We start from the raw sequence: 24,652 nt of genomic DNA on the forward strand, positions 1-24,652 counted from the left end.
TTCCCTTGTAAAGCGGCTTTTAAATCAGCAACTGTTTCTGAGGACCCGGCAATTTCTTTAGGAATTCCAGATTCTATTTTTTCTGTAGAAACATTGACAATACAGTGTTATCAACAACAAGCACTTAACCAACGTCAGAGGGCGTATTTAGTCTCTGTTCAGACAAATTGTTATATTGTAAAATATTAAGGGTATTTCTCATGAAACATTCGAACGAATTTGATCAATACTTACTACACACTGAATCGAAGATTTCGAATCTGTATGTATCCAGTGGATAACCTTTTGCTTTACAACGAGTAATAGGAGGTGGGTTTGGTCCAGCAATTATCTTGATACCCTTACGATCGGCGGAGGTGAAACACCAACAGTCACAACGTCTAAGTGAGTTTTCATTGATGTTTCTGGTATTGGAAAAAACATACGTACAATATTGTGAAAACAGTGTTCGGGGTAATAAAAAAAGGACCACGTCATGCAATGTCATGGAAAACTAAACGTATCGCTGGAAACTCAAAATGTATCGAAAAAAGACAAAAAAAACAAAAAAAAACAAAAAAAAAAACACACAACCTGTACTGATGAAACGTTCGACGGTGTACATGTACTTACATTGTTTCGAGGTTTGATTCTTTCAGCGCCGCGTGCCAGAAACCTTCTGGTACTCTACCACTTATCATGGTTTTTAAGTTTCTGCAATAAAAATTATTATAAAGGAAAATAAAGAAATATGGCATATATGATATGATATCATGGCACCGATCTAACATTGCCGTTTATATGACATTCGACCATCAATCGGACAGTACGAAAAGGAGCCGTGCCCGGCCAGTTCGACTCCAACGATGGTTTCTTATCACTATAGATCAATAATATACTCACAGAGTGCGCATGCTATGAAGACCATCAAACATAGATGATACAAATTTCTCGAATTCGTTGTTTTTGGTGTCCTCTATTCTAATTTACATAACAAAACAAAAAAAAAGTAGTCAATAAAACGTGACAATAATTGGTTGGTTAAAATATTTTGTCGAACTAAGTTGATTCTCCCACATATTTTCTACACAATCCCGACAGAGACATGCTTTAGCGTACTTACGTGAGTTCGATGACATCTGGCATTCTATTCATGGCTTTCCAGGCATTATGAAGTGACAAGTCTCTAACGACACTAAATAAACGATCAAGCAGAAGTAAAGTAATTAATACGCGCATGCAACGAATGTGTGATTGAGTGAGTGTGTGAGTTAGTTAACATACGGGTACTTACACATACTTATACTGCGGCGGTAAGGTGATGCGCCCCATCATCGGCTTGTCACAAACAGCGTGGTCTCCTTTGTACCGCGGCCAACCTGATGATATCACATCTCCGGTACAAGAAGAGCAACCACGGGGACACACTTGACCGTCAACTAACACGAGCGAGACTAGGACTAATACTACCAAGTAAACCAATCTTTCATTCAAAAACGTCATAATAGCTGTAACAGGAATGAATTACTTATTTATTTATTTATTTAAGGTCTGTATTGCAATCAAAGGCCTGTGGCCCAAAATACAAACTATAAATAAAATATAAAGTAACAAAAACAGTAATGTACAGTAATTTTAGGGAATGAAAAAGAAAGGCTGCAATGGATTTCAATTCACTTCTGTCTTCTGACATTAACATAGTTAAAAACTTCTCATATGACGGCGGGGTAAAAAAATATCTAGGGATGTATGTTTTTCTAAATTCATCAAAGAAGGGACAAATCAACAAAAAGTGTAATTCATCTTCAATTTCTACGTTTTCACAAAGTGGGCAAAAGCGTTCATCTATTGGGATATCATTTCTCCTGTCGGTTTCTTTCCTAAGACAATGAGAAGAACAACGAAAACGGGATAACATAAACCTATAATACAGAATAGAAAACAAATAACGCTCGGGTTCAAGCCGCGTTTTAAAATTACAATAATTATTAAGTTTTTCCGAAGTTGTGACATTTCCTTGCCAATCTAAGTACATGTATAAACGATATTTTAGTCTAGAAACAAAAATGTTAACAAAATTACTGGTGTTCGATACCACTTGCGACTCCCACATCTCATGCATATTATTACAGGAAAATAATAAAATTTGTAACATTGGTCACCCAATTTGGTTTGTATCTCGTCTGGGAAATATCGAGATGAAGTAACATAACATAACATTTCCGGGGATATCTGTGTGCTGGTATACTCAGTAACTTGGCCCAATATTTAACGCAATTATTTTGCCGTGCTAAGGAAAATTTTGCAACGCCAACACTCCCCTAATACTGCACAATTTGGTGCATTTTGGGAAATGTAGAGATAACCAATATATGACAAGAGAACTGGTGATGGTTGTAGAACCATAACTGCCTCAGCTCAGAGATTGTTATGTAATACAAGGGAATGTGAAGGAGAATGTATTGTAATGTTACCTCTGTGTAATTTACAATATATCTGCATTAACCTTCACTTTGAAGGACAATATGGGAGTTGACTTAAATGACTGGTAGAAGCAAGGCTGGTCAAATTTTGCGAAAAAGTAGTTAGAATTTCCAGATACGCAATCGACACATTGTGGGATATCAAAATATGGATGATAAACAGCAAGTGATATTTCCAGAGATGTAGTTGGAATTGAAGCAAAGGAGTGGCCTATTAATCCATGAAACATACTCACACATATCCGTACATATCCTGTCTTAGTGTGTGGACAAAGCTGTCATGCACACAATCGGAAAAATATGTTATTACTGTAAATTATTATAAACAATAAAAACTGAAATTAATAAGGAAAATATGTGATTTGCTGTACAGTTTCCAGAAAATTATTACAAGTCCCAGAAGTGCATAGAGTCGTCAAAACGTACAGTTTGGTGACAGTTGGGAATGATACCAAGATTTAACAATTCCATGAGAACATCGCAATGTTCTTTTAACACATGAAATGGATGTGCATTGGTAAAATTTTGTATACATGTAGTTTCAATAGGCATACAAGCACCTGTATATATTTTGACAATAAACCCATCATTCACATTGTGCAAATACAAACAAGACATTAAACCTTCTTGATAGTAACAAGTAAGTGTTGTATAAACCCGAATGAAAAGTCCAGAGTCACGGCAAATACTTCTGGCGAGACACCCCTCCAAAAACGTCATTACTGTGCCAATGACATTGAACTTTGCTCTTCCATAAAGCAGCAGTTTCCATCTTCAAATAATCAAAATAACCTTGATACCCCAACGAAGCATGTCTATTGTTTCACAACGACTCTCCCAAGGGATTTTTTTATTCTCAATTTCTCAAGATAAACGTCCCAAGGTTGTTTTTTTTTACTAGAAGGACATGTCTTTTGGCAGCATTTCTTGTATTAATTTCCATTGCACAAAAAAGTAGCAAATACTGTTACTGAAGCACAGAATTTGCATGATTTTTTTTCTCACTGGCCATTCATGCAAACTGCAAATGAAGTCTTTTGCCTCATTCATAGTTGTTGACACTTTGCAACCGCCTTGATGGATGTATTGTGACGTATTTTGACCCTCGATTCTGACCTGGCATTCTGGTTACATTTACCGCCCTTTCATACCACTTCAGTTTCCTTTCATCATTTCATCCAGATTCCACGATATTTAATATTCAATTCATTTCACAGTCACTCTACTTTTTACTTTCCTAAAATTATTTTACTGATCAAAAGACTTTCCACTCCCATCATGCAATCCCCCATAGTACTTCCGGAAACACAGAGGCGATCGCCAGCATATCTACAAATCACAGTCAGCTGGCGCACACGTGATAATAAAATAAATACGATATTTACTATATGGGGGCCGCCATCTTGAATGACGCATAAAACTAAATAAGAGACAAGTTGTGAAACGCGTTTTTCAGATTCCTACAAAATACCCCGGCTTAGTGTTCTAGGCTCTTCGCGTAATTAGGTGTTCGTATACAAGGGATTTTTCCACACAAAAACGACGAGTTAGGCCGTATTTTGTTATCAGTTAGCTTAATATAACCCCAACGGACCGTATTTTTGTGAAAGATTGGTATTTTTGTCATGATTTATAGGAATCTGAAAAACGCGTTTCATAACTTGTCTCTTATTTAGTTTTATGCGTCATTCAAGATGGCGGCCCCATATAGTAAATATCGTATTTATGTTATTATCACGTGTGCGCCAGCTGACTGTGCTACAAATAACCTCGCTCTCAGGAGCTGAGGAATAATACACATAGCGCCCTCTAGTGGCCATATATCCAGATACTTTTGCTCTGTATGTTTGTTCGTGTTACAGGGGATTAAACCTCATGTCTGTAAGTTTCACTTGACCTAATAGTCTGTTGTTTTATTAGCGAATATTACATGGTGGCAGCGGTGTTTTGACTCACAAAAATGGCAGATCAAAACCAAGCAGTTCCAGGAACACCACAACAAGCAACTCAACTTCCAATTCCTGAGAAATTTGATGGATCAACCGGACCAAAACAAGCAGAACTGTGGCCAAAATGGCTGAAACGTTTTGAACGCTACAGAATGGCTTCAGGTCTGCAAAACAAGACAGAACGTGAACAGGCAGTACACTACTGTATGCTATGGGAGATTGTGCAGATGATATCCTCACAACACTCCGAATTGACGAGGAAACCTCCACATATGAGGATGTGAAAAAAGCCCTGAATGACTATTACCAAGTTCGTCGTAATATAATAGTGGAGCGAGCACGATTCAATAAACGGGTGCAAACACATGGGGCACCCATTAATGTCTTCATACAAGATTTATATGGCTTAGATAGTGTGCTGAAAGATGACCTTATAAGGGACAGAATTGTTGTAGGAGTTTTAGATGACTCACTGTCAGACCACCTGCAAATGAAATCAACCCTTACACTCACTATCGCTGTACAAACATGTCATCAGGCCAAAGCTAGAAAACAAAGTCGTGAAGTAGTTCGTGGGGACACTAGTATAAAGCCAAGTAATGTTGATTTTGTAAAACACTCAACTGCATCCCGTAGAAGTAACCAGAAATATAAAGCACAGCCAAAGAAAAGTGACAAACATGGTTACAGCCGTACTAGCACACAAACACAAGATAGCTGTCGATGGTCTGGTGGTCAACGTCACGATCGTCGTATATGTCCTGCCAAAGACTCAACATGTCATAAATGTCAGAAATCTGGACACTTTAAAAAAGTTTATCGTAGTACAAGACAAGAAAGTAGTATAATAAACGAGGTTCACAACTTTAAAGAGATACAGATTACATTTCTCGGAGAAGTATATGGAAGTGATGACTACTGGAGTGCAGAAATAAAGGTAAACGGACATGACACACACTTCAAATTAGATACTGGTGCTACAGTGTCAGTCATTAGCGACAAATTACCATGGCTGAATGAGGCAAAACTGAGTTCAACTCGTCAATCGCTTCGCGGACCAGCAGGTACCCAGCTTCCAGTAATCGGTACATTCCGAGCTACGCTAGTGTACCGTGAAAATAAGAGATCCGAGACTGTTTATGTGATAAAGAACTAGGCATGTTCATTGCTCAGCAGGAATATGTGCGTTCAACTGGGACTTATCTCACGTGTTGATGAAGTGGGAAAATCAGACTCAAACACACCAACCAACTTCAGAGCAGAATTCCCAGCATTATTCAAAGGTCTAGGCAAGTTAAAGTCTAAATATCACATAACACTTTGCGCTGACCCAGAGCCAGTATGTCTGTATACACCGAGAAAGGTACCACACCCATTACTGCCCAAAGTGAAGACAGAAATTGAGGCAATGCTACAACAGGGAGTAATTTCTCCAGTAACTGTGCCAACTGAATGGTGCTGTGGAATTGTACCCATACCTAAATCAAACGGTAGGGTTCGCATCTGTGTTGATCTCACACAACTGAATAAATCGGTTCAATGTGAAATACATCCAATGTCATCAGTAGATGAGAGCCTGTCTAAACTTGTCATAAGTAAGCTATTTACCAAACTTGATGCTAATAGCGGGTTTTGCCAACTCCCACTAGACAATGACTCAAAGCTTCTCACAACCTTCATAACACCGTTTTGGAGATATTGCTTTAATCGTCTCCCATTTGGTATAAGTTCGGCTCCAGAAATATTTCAACACACCCTATCAGGTGTCCTCGAAGGACTAGATAGGGTAATTTGCCATATGGATGATATTCTAATTCATGGGTCTAACCAAATAGAACATGACAAACGTGTCAGAGCGGTACTACATCGTGTACATCATAACACTTAACGACAAATGTGAATTCTCGAAAGATACAATCAAGTTTCTCGGACACATCATTGATAAAACAGGAATACACGCGGATCCTCAGAAAACCAACGCAATTGCTAAATTTCCTGTGCCAACAAATATTACCGAATTACAACGTTTTATGGGAATGGTTAATCAACTAGGAAAGTTCATCCCAGGACTTGCAGATCATAATGAGCCATTACGCGAATTGTTGCGTGAGGAGAATGCCTGGGTTTGGGGTGAATCTCAAGAAAAATCATTCCAAGAGATCAAGAAGTGTCTAGTATCGACTGAAGTCCTCGCACACTATGATCCAAATCGTTCTACGATTATCGCAGCCGACGCATCAGCAACAGGCATCGGTGCTGTTTTACTACAGATACAGGACAATGGAAAACGACGACCAGTCTGCTATGCATCACGATCACTCAGCGACACAGAAAAATGATATGCAGTTATTGAAAAGGAGGCTCTCGCAGCGACATGGGCTTGCGAGAAATTCACCGACTATGTATTCAGACTATACTTCATATTAGAGACTGATCATAAACCCCTAGTACCACTCCTGAATACTACAGAGCTTTCAAAAATGCCGCCACACATATTACGCTTTCGTCTCAGGATGATGCGATTTAACCCGGTACACAGCAAACAACTGCAGACGCCCTATCATGCGCACCAATCGGTATACCAGAACAAGTTGACACAGCATTCAGCGTGGAAGTCGAAAACTTCACCAAACAATACATACAGGTACTTCCCGCAACTGCAAAACGTATACATGACATTATAGAAGCACAGAAAGCTGACGAGGAATGCACGCAAATACAAGAATATTGTCTACATGGATGGCCTGCATACATGCCTCACTCTCCATTACTACGTCAGTACTGGGAAAACAGGAGCCATCTCACAGTCACCGATGACTTTACTACTGTATGATGAACGAATCGTAATTCCACGAGACATTTGACTTGAAATACTTGACTGCATTTATCAAGGTCATCTGGGAATTACTAAATGCCGTGCAAGAGCCCGGACATCAGTATGGTGGCCTGGACTCTCTACAAGCCTCGGAGATCTGGTATCTAAATGTTTTACATGTGCCAAACACCGTCCAGAACCTACTGAGCCACTGATGTCATCATCATTTCCATCTCGTCCATGGGAACGAGTGGGAATGGATCTCTTTCAATACAAATCCAGAGTATACATAATAGTGGTAGATTACTACTCTTGATGGGTGGAAATAAAGAAACTACCAACGTTAACATCCGAGAGCGTGATCACTACACTGAAAGAGATGTTCGCTGAACATGGAATACCTGAGATTGCAATGTCTGATAACGAACCACAATTTAGCTCAGAATTGTTCAGTCAGTTTGCAGTAATATATGGATTTGTCCACATAACCAGTTCACCCAGATATCCACGATCCAATGGTAAAGCTGAAAGAGCAGTACAAACTGTCAAAGATCTGCTCAAGAAAAATGAAGATCCATACCTCGCTCTTCTCTCCTACAGAACCACACCACTACAAAATAATCTTGCGCCAAGTCAGCTACTGGTGGGAAGACTACTACGCAAAACAACTACCGATGCTCCCAAATACTCTACAAGCACGACTTCGCAATGAAGATCTTGAGAAAGTGAAAGAGAGTAAAGACATCTATCGATCTAATCAACAAACTAAGTTCAACCAGCGACATCAAGCGCGTGAACTTCCCATACTTCACCTCGGTGACAAAGTATGGATTCGAGATCAAGACCGACATGGTCATATAGTAAAGACCACTGAACATCCACGATCTTACCTTGTCAAATCTAATCAAGGTATTGTTAGACGCAATAGGAGAGCACTAGTTCACACTACTAATGAACCGGAATCTCCAAAATCTAAAGCTCATTCATCTCCAGTGAAATACACACCAGATTCTACTGATCAACAAACAAACACCCAATCTATCACCGCAAAAGACCATCCAAGCAAACCTGGTAATGGCATTGTAAAAACAAGGTCTGGAAGAATTGTGAAGATGTCAGTGTCTAGATTTATAGTAATGTCACCAAAGCAGACATTGACATTAGTTTAGCAGTTCATTATTAGTGAATATTATGTTAGTTGATATATTGCAGTTAGAGTTAATGAATTACATTATGTTGTGTTGTGTTGTGTTGTATTCAGAGAAACATTCGTGGACTTGTTACGAACAATAGTGAGAACACTTGATACAGGACATTAGCTTCAGTTCAGCCCTTCTGTACTTTAAAGGGAGGTGTAGAGATAACCAATGTATGATAATACATGTAGCGCCCTCTAGTGGCCATATATCCAGATACTTTTGCTCTGTATGTTTGTTCGTGTTACAGGGGAGTAAACCTCATGTCTGTAAGTTTCACCTGACCTATAAATAGTCTGTTGTTTTATTAGCGAATATTACAGGAAACACCCAAGAACATTCTACATGCAAGGTGCTGGACGCGTTCAAACGTATCATAACCCTGGTGACACCAAATTTCAGAGCCGTAAGTTAGAATAGGGGAAATCATAGTATCAACAATTCTAAAGAAATGTTCATAGGGCAAGGGGTCTAATTTACTGACGCCCTTGTGTAAACACATTAACGACTTTTTACCCTGTTGGGCGAGTATTTTAGTAGAAGTGGACCAATTCAATCGACAGGAAAACATCACTCCCAAATACTTATAATATGAAACAACATTAGTCTTACGTTATTATATAACCACTAACCAATCAGTACTTGAAATCCTACCTCCGCCTTTAAAAACAACAACTTGGTCAGCTTGACAGGCAGTTCCCAAACATTACAGTATTCACTTAAGCTATTTAACAGCCTATGTAGGCTAATAATCGAATCAGAAAATAAAACAACATCGTCTGCAAATAATAATTACATAACTGTATTAATAATGACATTTACTGTGCTGGAAATGTTCTGGCGAGTGGTGCTTGAATGACAATATAGAAGCATATAAATGAAATATTGTTGTTGTGAACAAAAAACATTAATTTTATACTGACTTTTTATCTCCCCGGGATGGGAATTGCAGATCAAGGGGATGGCTCTACACAGGGATCAAAGGTTAGGGTACAATTTACTAATATATACTTGTTCCCTTACATCAGCGCGACATTTGTACGATTTTTGGCTAACGACTCGGTCTGTAGAATAGAGTCGACGCTCCACGACAGGGTCGGAATCGATAGATTTTTTTTCGAATACACTAATACTCTAATATACCAATATTATGAAAATACAAACTCGCATTGAAAATCATAAAGTATTTGTTAAATAAACACACATACCTATTGGTTATTTGTGAATATTAGAGTAATCAGTTTTACTTCCAAGGGTGAGAGGAAGAATGGAAAGAGCGAATTCTGAAAAGAATAATGGAATGAAAACGGTTTGTCTGTGCTCGCACGCACTCCGAGCAGTTCGGTTCCCTATTCACCGCATGGCAACCATCACTGTGAAAACAAAGGCCGAAAACTGTCGGAAAATGGTACTTTGGGATGGTTGTTGAGACTCCCCTGAACAGTGTAACAAGATTACCCCTGCGTGTGTAACTCATATAAATAATACTTCAAAGTTGAGTTCCTGTTGTTTTCTCGAATTTTCACCGGCTCTTCGCTCTGCGTTCCGCGCTCCTCAGCAGCGCGCGCAGAGCCCATGTAAATAAGTGGTACGCGTCTTAGCAACGTGGAACGTCTTGTGACGTAGCTCCGCCCCGAGGATTGGAAGGCAATAGACCATTTTCCGTTCACTGCGAGAATCACGCGTTATGCGTGAAATCGAAAGTAAAAACAGGACAAACAAAGGTCATAGCGTCGCAGTCGCGTCAAACATCGCGTGGGATTCGACAAACGCGAAAGTATTTCGGGGACATTTCCATGCTTAATAATGTGCTGTCCACATATGATGATAGGCAATTTCGATTAAGTAAGGGTATAACTACAGACCAATGAATATACCGTGACATTTTGACATTTCATAAAATGAGAACTGCGTCTCCTTTTTTTGCACATGAACATATTTTAATTTAAAAATGTTAAAAAAACGTAACATAAACTCGAATAATGTGCACTTATTTTTATGACATCGACAAGGCGTCAAAGTTAGTTCTCTGCGAATCGCGTATTAAAATTTGCACCATTTTGAATTCACTATTTGAATTTACAAACAAACACACATACTTATTACAAACCAAGCCAGGAATGAGGTTTCAGAAATTTTATTTCATTTTTGTTTCGTTTTGACATTTAAAAATATTCATAGACGGTTGGGTCATACAGTGTTTTCGGCAAAGTAGATTATATTTCCAGGACATCATCGACTTCAACGTTTTGTAACAGTTTAGATCGCCGGAGATAACGAAGTAACAATGCAAGGTCATATTGGTCGTTGATGTCCAGGCCGATGTCCACAATATTTTCTCGTTCATTCTGGGAGTTAACGAACGCTGTGAAAAGACAGAAATTGATATACATTGTATTAAGATTATCCAATGAAGAGGAATACATTTCCCGAAACGTCTGGTCGTATTGAATAATTGAAAAGGACTACGATCATCACCTGTACCGTTTTCTATATATCATTATTACAGAGAAAGTGAGTGTCGAGATGAGAGTACACCAGGACGAGAACTAGTACGCCCATGGTAAGAGTGAGTGATTAAAGCGGCAGACTCGTCACCTGCGCATGCGTCAGGTGGCCATAGCGTGCCATTGTTTACAAGCATCTAACCACTTTGCGTTCTTAGCGTGTGTTGTTATCATCGCTTGGGACTCCGCGCGTGCGCAGGTGACGACCCTCCTGCTTTAACATTGTTACTTACTATGCTCGAACTGGTTCGCTTCAAATTCAGCCTGAAAAGTTTCCCCAAAGTTGGGATCTACTTCATAGTACTCATACAAATCATCATCGGCGCCTAAATCGGAAAAAACGCCCTTGAGTTTACCTTCTTCACTGGATTCCAAATCACTCATTATGTTGATCGCGTGCTGAGGATCTTCTACATTAGCTTGCCCACGTTCAGTAAACCGTGCCGTTGTTATTGCATGACCATCGGTAGTTAACTCTATACCCTGAATGCTATCGTCTTCAAATTCCGAATCAGTGACAGCCGATCTCATATCATCTGAAAAGATTAAATTGTATGATTGTTACACATCACGTGGTTTTGAAAGAACATTGCGCCGCCGTGGTATACAAATTTATAAAATATGTTCCAGGTGATTATGATCGAATGCTTGGAAATATGCGGGCTGGAGATTTGTTGTGAAAAAGCTTTATAAATCGCGCCATCTAGCGACACGTCGCTTCTGTGATGTAACAGGGAAGTAGACTATGTAGATGGGTGAAAAAAAACTGCCCAACGACTATCTTAAATGTACTTACCACACACTGAGACGAATGTATCAAAATTGTACGTGTCAATGGGAAATCCGTTGCGTTTGCAACCTCGTACAGGCTGGAAACCAGGTCCAATAAGCTCAATGCCACGTGCATCAACCAAGTCCAAAAGATCACAAGAACAGGGCATTTTATTTTTATCGATATTCCTGAAAAATAGTGATTCATAATTTTTGAAATTCAAACAAAAATGTTCATTAGTTGCAACAAACCACACATGCTCATTGGTTTACTGTCACCGCCATATTGTTCAGCAACATTGCCAGATATTTTTAGTTTAAAAAAACTACTTTAGACTAAAATATAAACTTAACCCCCCAAGCAGCATAGTATAAACAAACGATAACAAATAAATAAATAAATAAATAAATAAATAAATAAATAAATAAATAAAATTGTGTTATCCGTCAATTTCAGCCCCTATTTCCGGGAAAAGCATAATACTTACAACTTTTCGAGGTTATTTACATGTTTCAATGCTTGCACGATATTAAGTGGCAATTCTCTTCTTCTCATAGTTGGTATATTTCTAACAAAAAAGAGTAATTTAATTGTGCTCATTTGTTCACCAGGCAAAAATACTCAAATTGCTGCAATTCATTTCAAAAAATATAAATTAGAAGACGGATCGCCGTCAGACAAGTTAGCCACGTATACACATGAATATAGACATCACGGAAATATATAACATATACTCACAGAAATTTCAGGTTAACCAGTTGAGAAAAAAAATCTGTTGGAACAGAAGTAATCCTGTTTTGTCTCGAATCTCTCAATCTGAACGAAGAAAAAAAAGATAAATTATGACCGAGTAGTGCATCACGTGATCAAATCAGCCGGTTTGACAACAAGTAAATAAATATTCATTTTTATTTTATACTTACACTAGTGTTTCGATGGAAGGAGTGTTAACCAGTATAGTAGTAATATCTTTAACAGACATGTCCACGACCTGACTAAAATATAACAATAGCGACAATTCCAATGTTAGTCATCAAAGTGACGATTAATGACGATAATGAATTCAGGAATTCCGTTTTCGATTAGTCGTTGTTAGTTATGAATTCCTCTTCAGGGCATTGTAAAATTACGTTTACAGTTTACGAACTTAATAATATCAGAAACAAACTTACAGTGTTTTGTACTTAGATGGCAAGAGAGTGTCTTTTGAAAATGGCTGCCAACAAATTGCCGCATCGCCAGCACAATGACAACTTGATGGACAATCTGACCGGGACTTTGGTGATCGTCTTGGTGGTGCTCCTCCTCTTCTCATGCGTCTTGATTCGACCGTGCATGACAACAGAATAACAACCAATAACACAAAAAACAATTTTCTCTTAAGAGACATGATTACTGCAAAATAATAAATAAAAAAACACGAGAACGTTAACATTGAAAAAACTCAACAGAATATTAATTGTCTCTATATACATATGTAATCACCCTGAATTCGAACGAAAATAATATCCTGTAGACATATCATAACACTTACCCTTGTTAAAAATTGACGAAACACGAAAACAAAACAGCGAACAGTGGAACAGAATAAAACTGAATAGTCTGCTGGTGTTCTTGTATTGGAAGGTTTCAAAGCGTTGGCGTTCGGTGCCATTCTACTTTGCTGATTCCCGGCGTCCCTTGCGAACGGCAAATAGAACGCAGGTAACTAGTGAACACATATTGACTGGCCACTAGGAAAATAGCAAACGTCTATTTTCCCGAGGGATTTTGAGTCGCCCCTCCAAAAAAAATGTGGACGACTCAAAATCCTGCGCGGGGGGGGGGGTGGACGTATACTATTGCCCGAATTTATTTATTTATTTATTTATTTATTTATTTATTTATTTATTTATTTATTTATTTATTTATTTATTTATTTATTTATTTATTTATTTATTTATTTATTTATTTATTTATTTATTTATTTATTTATTTATTTGTTGCTTTGTTACATCAGGAGCTCACTAATAAGTAATTAGGAGCTTCAATAAAAATTATTGGAAAGTGCACAGACTATATAAAAAAAGAAACAGACAATTTAAAATTTAAAGGAAGTACAAAGATGAAACTTCTGAAACTTAAAGAAAATACAAACAATTGAAACTATTAAACTTAAAGTGAATACATTAAATAAATCTAATCTACATAATCTTTTCTATAATGCCTGGCATTCATAAGAATTTTTTTTTCACAACTCTATCAATTACTTCACATATCTCATAATTGTAGTGCTGAGTGCTATCCTCTAAATGGAAACATAATAAAGCTTTACCCTTCGTAATATCTTCGTAAAGATTTGCTTCACGATTTTTACATAGGATATGACTAATATTTGTCATCATATTATCCCTATGTTCTTTGTAGCTTTCGCACTCTAGAACAAAGTTTCATCACCTTTCTTGCAGCATGGACATGTACAATCACTATTGACATTTGCACACTTTCTTTTCTTATACGCAATATCTAGAGTGTATGACCTTGCTTTGAATTTAAGCTGGGCACCTTTATAATTTACAACTGATTTTAAATATTGTTCACAATGCTTGATCCCAGTTTTTAATTTCATGTAGTAGATCAGACTTGATTTGTTTGCCATGTTTTTTCTCCACTTATCTTCATCAAATTTTTCCAGAGCTTTTTTAAATTTTTTTACAGACTAAAGTGTACTACTTTATGTTCATCTAAATCTACAGTTTTTATGATATCATGATTACATTTTGGCCAGTTCCAGGACATTCTGAAAGTTGTGTTGTTTTTGTTATTTTGATCATTCAAAACATTAAAAACAACTCTCAGCCATCTGGAATCTGACATATCACACAATCTTTGGTAATATTTTGGTTTTACGATATCTAATCTACATCTCATTCTGAACAACCCCAAATCACCAAGGACAGCATCATTTGCAGTATTTCAGCACGCACAAAGAATGAATTTTCCTGTCATACGCTGCATGTTTTCTAAACTCTCCATATTTGTCCCACTACGTATCAGACGTTCCCCAGCATACTCTCAAGTCTAGTTATAATTTTTGACAAAATTGGTCATAAATGGCATGACAATGTTCATTAGTTTATTATGTACAACCATGAAGCTAATGTCTCATGGTTACAATGAAATAGCATTATTTTGTGTGTTACAGTTATGATTTTTAATAAACGTGTTCTAATATTTCTTGAAAATTGCTATTTTAGAACAATTACATAGAACACAATGTTAAAAAAAAATTGCATTTTATGACACTTTTTAAAACCCAGATTTTTTGAATAATTAATTCAGAACAACAAAAAGTACTCCATAACTAACAGTATATGATTTTTTCCAGGCTAGATTTTGAGATATTGCATAATATCTCTGACATAGGAACCTGTGGTAAAAGTGTTATAATAGTGTCAAAATGACGACTTTCCACTTAAATACAACCATCAATTTCTCGAAAAAGAAAAGGCTGGTGACCCCCAACGTTTTTTCAGGCCAATATCCTTATATTGCCTTGGAGTACAATTTATTGCAAAATGAATAAATTCTGTTTTTTTTTAATTTATGAGTAGGCTTCTACTTAATACATGGTTCCATAGTGACAAACCATAGTCTACTCTATTAGTATTGCCATGACCACAAAGTCAATTTTAAATCTTTCTATTAGTTTTGTACAGTGGGTGTGATCGGAAAGATAATTACATGTAAACCAGTAGTCTAAATATTTGTACTCAGTCGTTTCTTTTATTTTTTATTTTCCAATAGACCATTCTCTATGTCAACTCCTTTGTTTGTGATTAGGACATTAGACTTATCTTCATTAACGACCATTTTCCATAAATTACCAAATTTGTAATTCTTAGCATCGCCACTAGTTGACTTTCATTAGGTGCAATAGGTACTATATCTACAGCAAAAAATAGGCCATTAATTAGTACTTCATTTAAGTTAACCCGAAATAAAGATTCATCAAGCATTAATTGAATTCATTAATGTAAAGTGAAAATAATAATAGAGCCAGAACACATCCCTGTTTTAAACCCTCGTTCTGTGTAAAGTAGTCAGTGTCGATATCACCATCATATCTTACTTTCTATGTTGTATTATGTCTGTTTTATATATACCATTCTGCCATAAAGCATTCCATAAGCCGTCTCTCCAGAAGGTTTCATATGCTTTTTTGAAATCCAAAAATGCCAAGTAAGTATTTTTATTGTTGTATTTGCGTGTTGCAGCTATTCCCTCTTGACTAAGTGCGCCTGTCCTTTCAAAAGCCACCCTGAATTTTACCCAGTGTTTTATTTTTTTCTATCAAGGAATTCAATTCTTTTTCAAGTATTCTATTATATAATTTCCCTACAACTGAACTTAATGATATACCCCTGTAGTTATTAAGATTTTTCTTATCACCTTTTTTATGCAATGGTATTATAATACCTTTCCCCAATCAGCTGGTACTAGACAATAAAGTCGGTCAATATGTGTTTTGGGGCACATCTCATTCAGTTTTCAATATTCATCTACAATCATTCCTGTTGTAGAAAGTGAACGTTCAAAATAGCAGTATTAAATTAAATTAAATTAAATTAAATTAAATTAAATTAAATTAAATTAAATTAAATTAAATTAGTGTAGACGGTACGTAGAAACACGCAGCGTTCGTTTCGTCTAACGCAGCGCTCGACGCCTCTACGGGAATGCAAACTTGGATGCAGTAGTTTCACAATGCAGTTAAAGTCAGTGATTACATGTAAAACAGATAATTTGATAATTTGATAATGTTCTTTACGTTAGCCTACAAGTGACAGCACACATGTTTAGTTCATTGTAGCAAATCTCTTTCACCTCAAGGCTAAACCCAATCATTTCACGGCGAAAATCCACAATTTAACAGCGAGATTCTATTATTTACAGCAAAAGCATTTCAAAAAGTTGATCATTTTATGTCAAAACTCAGGCATAATTTGTCACGAACCAAGCTCCGTTTACTCGCGGCGGAAATTGGCAATGTATCCTAAAATTAACCTTTTTACGAACCAGAACCGCCGTTTCATAATGATTGGCGCATATATTCACGTGACATAGCAACTGCGACCACCCACTTATTTAATTGCTGATTGGATAATGTCACAGTACTATTTCTGGATTGGTAGATTTGAATTCTAGCATCCATTTTGATCTAAATTAAATAATTTCCCATTATATATGTCTACAATTGAACATTTTAAAATCTGTAGTAAGTGCGGTTTTCATTTATACAGTATTATACAGTATATAACATTTTGGTCGGTAATTACTTATTTTCTTTTTATTTTTGCTTTGTTTTTGTGAACCATGTTGTAAATCCGCAACTGATGGTGGATACATCCTAGGTCCCTATTGGATGTTGGTTAGACTTGCCCGACCATGGTAATTTTATTGTTTGATAAAATTCCTTTTTTCTTTAAAAAAAAGGAATTGTCATGTAAACAAAAAATTTGCCACGACTGGGTGTAGATCTATATCAGGAGCAAAGAAGAGCCACCGCTGAACACGACGCCCTCAGCGTCAATACATTCAAACATCCTGAAGTGGACTTTGGACCACGAAATGTTTGCTTCCATTCAACTAATACCAGTTGAATCAGTACAGCCACCACCATTATAATCGATATTCTATGATTATTTTGTTCAGTTATGAGATTGGACAGAATTTTCCTAAGGCTAGTAGTCTTCTCGATGGTGTCTTTTACCTTGCTGATTGTATATGTGATTTTTAAAAGACAATTTATTGCTTCGAAATCCCTTGATTCAAACCTGCTACGAGAAATTGCTGATTCCATGCAACCTTGTGCGGGCTGCGGTGTTCCTCGTGTGGCTGAGAAGGGATATGCTGATCTCAAGAAGCAAGGTGATAGAGAAGATGATTCCCCGGGAAGTCACGGAGTTCAAGATACCGGTGTTGAAAAGAAAGTGTTATCAGTACATCCCAGTACAGAGGTACCGTCCAGTAATTTCACAACGACAAATTACACGGACAATCTTGACTGCATTTTGGACAAATTATCGAAACCATGGCGACGGAATGCTACAAATGTCAACCAAATTCGTGAAATTATAGATCGTATGACAAATACGAGAGATATGCTTATTTTGACTAAGAGTAACTGTAAACTAGACGAACGGATGCAGTTTTCTGTACAGAGTAATGTCGATTACCCGATCACAGAGGAAATCTACAACGCCATCCCCAAATATTCGCCATTTTCCGGCAAATCATTTGGTGCGTGTACAGTGATGGGGAGTAGTGGTATTTTAACAAACAGCAACTGTGGCATCGACATCGACAAATCTGACTTCGTCTTTCGGTGTAATATGCCACCGATGACTGAAGAGTACGTTAAGGATGTGGGAAGCAAAACTAACTTGACAACGGCAAATAACGTCGCTGTCCTCGGCGGACGATATCGCAGTCTGGCACGAAAGTATGATCAGAACCGATTTGCTGAAGACGCGAAAGCATTTAATGGATTTCTGTGGGTTCCTTTATTTTCTGTGCAAAGTGGGCTCAGATTCACCTTACAAGCTTACAGGGTCTACAAGAGGGCGCCAAACGACAGAAACAAACTTGTCTTCGCGCACCCCGCTCATCTGGTGTCGGTGCAGAATTTCTGGAACGAACTTGGCTTGCTAAACAGAATGAGTACTGGCGCGTATCTGACTGCAGCGGCGCTCTCACTATGTCAGGAAGTCCACCTCTATGGTTTTTGGCCGTTTGACCGAGGGGTGGGTGGTCGCCCTTTAGGTTTACATTATTACGACGATCGTCCAATAGATACTGCTGCCCATGACGTCAACAAAGAATTTCTCACTTTAGTAAAACTACACGAAGAAGGCGTTATTCGTTTACACACAGAATCGTGCACTGTCGCTGTGTAGCCATCCGGGGAGTCGTCACCTGCGCATGCGTCAGATGGCCATAGCGTGTCATTGTTTACAAACAAGCGTCTGCAGCCCATGAGCCCTTGCTTTTTTAGCCTGTGTTAATATCGTCGCTTGGGGCTCAATTCCCGCGCGTGCGCAGGTGACGACGCTCTCGCTTTAAACTTACATTTTTTTTCTAATTTGTGTTACCACGGTTACCTTTTTAGTAATCGTGGCTTTATCTACAAAATACGTTTCACCATTTTACAACGACCACGCTAGATTACACAATCACGCTAAAATGGTGACTCCTAACTACATTTAAAACATGTTGACCAATAAGGTATTTTTATTTATGGGACAAATTACTTATGCTTTATCTATTTTATCTTACATTTTGTAAAATAAGCATATTTTTACATTTACTTGGAACCAAGCGTTTGAAGCGGAGGGGTCGTCACTTGCACCGGCACGTACTATAAGCGATGATAACAACGCATGCTAAAACGCAAAAACTCATGGGCAGGCGCCTGTAAACAGCGATACGACGACTCCCTGCGTTAACACTTGCGAAACACATTTAACGCTAGATTTTGAAGAATATCGCCCTCTACAACCACTGCAAAGCAAAAAAACAAAAAAACAACAACAAAACCAAAACCAAAAACGAAAACAGAAAGCAGTTCTCTCTTTTTTTGTACTTAATACTATTTTAATAGCGCGACGCAACTGTATGATACATGTCTGCAATAAAGTACAGTTACGGTTCTCACAATGAAATTTACTTTATTTGGCTTTAAGTTCATTTTTTTCTAGTGAAATTCTACGATTCTGGGCTAAATATTGTTTAGATATTTTAATATGCCATTAAATCAGTTTTTGGCTCCGCTGTCGACTTTGTCGAGCGGAGCTTATCATATGAGTCGTCGTCGTCCGGCGTCCGTCGTCCGTGTCAACTTTTTACCTAAACTTTTTCTTGAAAACTACAAGTCCAATTGTTTTGATGTTATACGGATACTACATGTGGACCTCTCTCAGATTTGTTCATTCTGTGATGATATCTTCAATTCTCTAATATTTTTGTAATTTTTAATATAAAGTAATATTTTTTACTTATTGTTGAAAATCGCAAGGCCGATTGCTTCAATATTATACATATAGGTACCTCAGGTAGACCTGTCTCAGATTTATTCATTTTCTAATGATATATTCAGTTTTTAATTGAAATGTGCATTGCTAACAGCGGAGCTATCTCAGCCGATAAGTTGTTTTTTTGTTTTTTTAATCGCGACGCGTAGATAATAATTAAGTATTAATAGTCAATTATCTCATTGTATAATGGAAAATGTTTTTGATCTAGGAAGAATAAAAAAAAATCTAAAACGCAGGTATTGACATTCCTTGTATTACAATATATGTAGATATAGTACCACTTCGTGGGATAAATTGATTAGCAAGTTTCCATTTATTTGGTATTGCGCCCGAATCTGAGCCAATGCCTTCACGAGGTGTTCAATAGAATGTATGAATAACAAAATGTAAACAACTCAACTTACGTCACAGCCTTGAATCATAATACATTTTAACGAATTTTTCTTTTTAAAAGATCGATGTCGAAATTCTTATCTTTCAGAAAGGATTATGGCATCGAGATATCTTTACTTTAATAAAATTGCCAAACATCAAATGTGTATAGCACAAGCGTGGAAATACTCTCAAAATAGTTTCGTGTTTCTCGAATCCCAGACGGTGTTTTGAGGCCACTACAATGCTATGACCCGTTCTTTCCTATTTTTACGTTCAATTCACACTTAACGGGGGATCCCACGGAAAATGATTTATTGTGAAATCAATTTCAATTAGAAAACATAATTTGGACATTTAGTAAACGACATGTGTGCATGTACGGAGGTAGAAGTTTAGGTCAACTGGATGCACATTTACAATGACGTCAATAGTCATATAAATATATAGTCGTGAGGGCGTCACCAAGTGCGCTCATCAGAACCTTTACAAAAATACCTTTACTTTACCGATGGGGGCGTGTCGCATACGACTTATTTACCACTTCCGTGTCACTAAGAATGTTCTAGAACCGTACTGTGTCTGGGTGGAATATTCAAGATTTTTTTAGAAACTGGTTGAATAGGTAATAGAACACTGTAGGAAGCAATAGAAGGTAGTGGAACATTCTAGAAATTTGAAGTAAGTTCCAGACTCATTATGTATGCTGATGTAATGGTCTATTTATAGACAGTGGGGGTATATATAGGGGAGTTGTTCAGCACTGAGATCAGATCGTTGAATTGTATTGAAGTTTAAGTATCTAGTTATTGGAGTAGTGGAGTTTTACCGCGTTATTGTACTTGATGTTTGCAGAGTATAATAATACCAGTACCAGTTGAAACCTCATCTGTTGGCTCCGTGTTCGTATTTTATCATCGCCGCCAGGGAAATCTTTCTGTTATTGTTGCCATTTTGGTATTTGAACCATCACACCTGTACTATACCAATTACGGTAATATTACGTTGCGTGTGACAGGGCGCTATTATACATCTTTTCACTGACTGCACGTAATTTTGGCGTATATTACAATGGTAATATTTCGTGTCAAAATATGTCTGTAAATTAATCGTTGTAGTATTATTCAACAGAAGGTGTGAAACAAATGTTAGATAAGTAAAAACTAAGAAAATGGCATTACTTTTCGGTAGCATTGTACCGAACTAAGGTAGAACCTACACAAAAGTAAAAATATTGTCATTTTCTTTATTTTTACATATTTATTTTTACATACTGCTGGCTACTGTAATAATGAAACGATTAATTATAGACCAGATTTTGAGACATACATATCTGGCCTGCTTTTATTCTTATGCGCTAAAATACGCGCACGATGTAAAAAGTCACGAGTAGGTAATTTTCCGTTCAACTGCGAGATATCATGTATTGCGCGAAAGACGCGGACCAATCTCGCATTCTTCTTTCCAAGATAGCTCAAAGTGCAAAGGCCGATCTTTGACAGGGGAATATTGCGTTTTGATACCCTTACTTTATCGAAATGTACTATCATCAAATGTGTACAGCACATTATTAAGCGTGGAAATATCCCGTAAAATACTGACGCCACTACGATGCTATGACCTTTGTTTGTCCCAAGGGGGGATTGGCACGAGAGGGCACCATCCGATCTGAATGGAACGTTTCGACGTCAGTCGTCCGTAGTCCCGGGTCCGTAGCCCATCGTCAAAGCAACAACGTCCCATTTACAAACAGATGAAATAATTTCAGCAATTTCTTTACAGAATAATCCTCAACAAAACTTAGAAACATTTCATAGACAAATACAGGCTCCAAAATTATGTCTATTGCAAAACAATTCAACCGACAACCAGTTTGACGCCACAATTTCTTGCTGGAGCCTGAGTTCTACGCGTGATTTTATTGCGTTCAAAACTGTTCTATTTCAAACTGCGCATGCACACACACTGTGGTTTCTCGAAATGCATACTAATATGCTAATAGTGTAAGGAAAATGGTCTATTAGGTAACTTGTCACTGATAAAAGTCACCGAAAACATTTTGAGCAATTTTGAGCAATAGTACTAGAGTGAAATTTGAACGTGCCTCTGCATTCTCCATGAATATCGCAACTTGCTATGATCATGGTAAAGAGAAAACCTGGGCTTACTTTCAATAGTTAGCTGGAGTCCGATCGAAGTACGTGTCTCAAAAATTACTTTTACATCATTTTTCCGATTATTTTATCAGCTGGTAACGATAGAATCAGTCAATTTAGAACTAACATGTATGCTATCGGAAAGCATTTTGGCACAATTTTACTGAAAAGACGAGTTTTTCATTGCTCATGAATATTAATTTATGCAAATGAGACGATTATTTCAACCAATCGTGTCATGCAACTCCCCCCTGGTTTGTCCTGTTTTCATGTTCGATTTCACGCATAACGCGGGATCTCGCAGTGAACGGAAAATCGTCTATTCATCTATATTCGCCAAAAAATGGGAAATTTGTGTAAAACTTCACTATTCGGGGATATGCGTAAATGTAACAGTTCATGGAAAACTCTCCCTGACAACATTCTACAGGATAAAACTCGCAAAAAACAAACAAAAAAAATTACTGCATTTCTAACATTTTTATAGTAATTCTTATTAATCAATTCCAAGCTCCCTTCTCAAAGGCACATTTTCTTTTTTATAGTGTCACGTGTAAAACAATATTGCAGTAACAGTGTTGTAATATTAATAATAATAAATAGTTTATTGAAATCATAACCTCATTTTTGATCTAAATAACATACAATATACTATACAATATACTATTGTATAGACTGTGATTAAAGGTCGATGGTTGTCGCCCGGCGCGCGTTCGAATTTTATGTAATGTATTTTACACGCGTTGTATACGTTGAGTCCCATATCGAACAGGACGCGGCGCGACGACCACCGCCCTTTAAATGATGAAATTACATCATTCGTTTTCAAGACAGCGTTTCCAAATAAATTCTGGTTAATATATCTGTCCATTCTAATTTTAAGAGTGTGAACATTTACTTCCCCATATCATTCCGTGCTTCAGCCGCGAAGACAATTTGATGCTGATTAATTTGTACCTGTCTTTCTGACTCATTGCGCACAATGATCATTAAATGACTGTTGAAAGTGAATGTATGCCCCTCCTGCTCTGTGAGACACACCTCCCCTTCGAGTAATGTATTATTCCAAATGACGTTTTCCCTAACTGTAATTTACAGATGCAATATTCGGTAAAGGTTATTGCATAAATAGTAAAGTTTTGTACCTTTTAATCTGATTAAAATAAAGAAAGTATATTAAAGTAACAAAATATAATAGATACTTCTTTTGCTGATATATTTACCTGCAAAACACGCGCTTATTTATTCAGATATTTTGGTTTACAAAACAAATGCTATGACTCTTCTTCAAACTTCGCGGGCCGTCACTTCCGTAGTCTGTGCTTGAGGTCGCCTTGTAGCTGTTTACGCAGTCCACTATTTCACTGACAAAATCATGCTTTACCACGACATACCTGGATAAGATGAGGTTCAAGCGGAAAGTGTCACTCTTCTGTTTCTCGTTTGCTACGTTATTGCTGTTTTATTTGATCTCCAACGATCCGGGGCAGGATGACCCTTACGACAACCGTAAAAATCGACAACAGGTACGCTTACAACAAGACCAACGTCGATTACACCACCAGGAAACTGACGACAATTCGCCGTTTCAATCACACAACCAGCCACATTTACCTCTACCTCACGAGAACAGTGATCTTTCCCAATTACATGTGAAACCTATTATTGACATTCCACAGTCGATTTCAGTTAAAAACGGAGAACGCGAGAGACGACCGCCTCCTGCAGTACCTGCTGTTTCAAATTACGTTGACAGAAAACAAAACATCGGCGTCCCGCAAGATGTAAAACCTCAACGGGATCAGCGACTTGATGCGTTAAATCAGGCGCCAAAGTCCCCCTATGACCAGCAACAAGCCAACCAACAACATGTTTTACCTGGAAAAAAGCCAGACCAGCAGCCAAAATTTCATGTTGGTAAGCCTAGTTTGATTTTCGACAGTTCCGAGCTTCGTGGGCCAGCTGTTGAGAATTCTGTTAACCGAAACGTGCCGCTACAAGTGAACAATGTCGGGGGCAGTGTTGGCGAACTAAAGCAAGTGCCCCCGTCGCAGAAAGTGCATAACGCACCCCAACAGTGGCAGGACCAACAGAACGTGGCCCGTCTACAAATTGGCAATCAAGGCAAACAAGCGCCGTTGGAGCAGTCACGTTTGAATGTCCTATCGCACAATCGAATAAACTTTCAGGGTCCAAGGGAAATGAAACAAGTTCCCCCTGCTTTCAAAAATGGGTAAGTATTAATTAACATAAGTGAGATGCATGTCAACTTGGATGGTGACAGCCATGAAATAATATCGCCCGTAGTTGCATGACATGGCTATGGGTGTGTAGCATTTGGGGGTTCG

General features: G+C 37.7%; 3 protein-coding genes across 3 annotated transcripts in view; all 3 read left to right on the forward strand.

The window, feature by feature from the left end:
- The first annotated feature begins 4,622 nt into the window (after window positions 1–4,622).
- LOC144349635 (uncharacterized) lies at window positions 4,623–5,567 on the forward strand. The gene has a single exon (XM_078008156.2). It carries the CDS (start codon window positions 4,623–4,625, stop codon window positions 5,565–5,567), a length of 945 nt encoding a protein of 314 aa, XP_077864282.2.
- Window positions 5,568–17,439: 11,872 nt separating this feature from the next.
- On the forward strand, window positions 17,440–18,639 carry LOC100373934 (alpha-N-acetylneuraminide alpha-2,8-sialyltransferase-like). The gene has a single exon (XM_002739093.2). It carries the CDS (start codon window positions 17,440–17,442, stop codon window positions 18,637–18,639), a length of 1,200 nt encoding a protein of 399 aa, XP_002739139.2.
- Window positions 18,640–23,599: 4,960 nt separating this feature from the next.
- Window positions 23,600–24,652, forward strand: part of LOC100377710 (glucoside xylosyltransferase 1-like) — a 34,740-nt gene continuing 33,687 nt past the window's right edge. Inside the window, exon 1 of the mRNA XM_085501354.1 lies at window positions 23,600–24,537. Coding sequence (XP_085357480.1) covers window positions 23,708–24,537 — 830 coding nt within the window. The 5' untranslated portion in view covers window positions 23,600–23,707. The remainder of the gene's footprint in view (window positions 24,538–24,652) is intronic.

The sequence above is a fragment of the Saccoglossus kowalevskii genome, chromosome 7 (assembly GCF_978046115.1).
Source record: "Saccoglossus kowalevskii chromosome 7, keSacKowa6.1, whole genome shotgun sequence".
In the NCBI taxonomy this organism is placed as follows: Eukaryota; Metazoa; Hemichordata; class Enteropneusta; family Harrimaniidae; genus Saccoglossus; species Saccoglossus kowalevskii.

Coding starts and splice junctions, on each gene's coding strand:
- LOC144349635 (XM_078008156.2), top strand. CDS start 4,623: ATGGGAGATTGTGCAGATGATATCCTCACAACACTCCGAATTGACGAG.
- LOC100373934 (XM_002739093.2), top strand. CDS start 17,440: ATGGTGTCTTTTACCTTGCTGATTGTATATGTGATTTTTAAAAGACAA.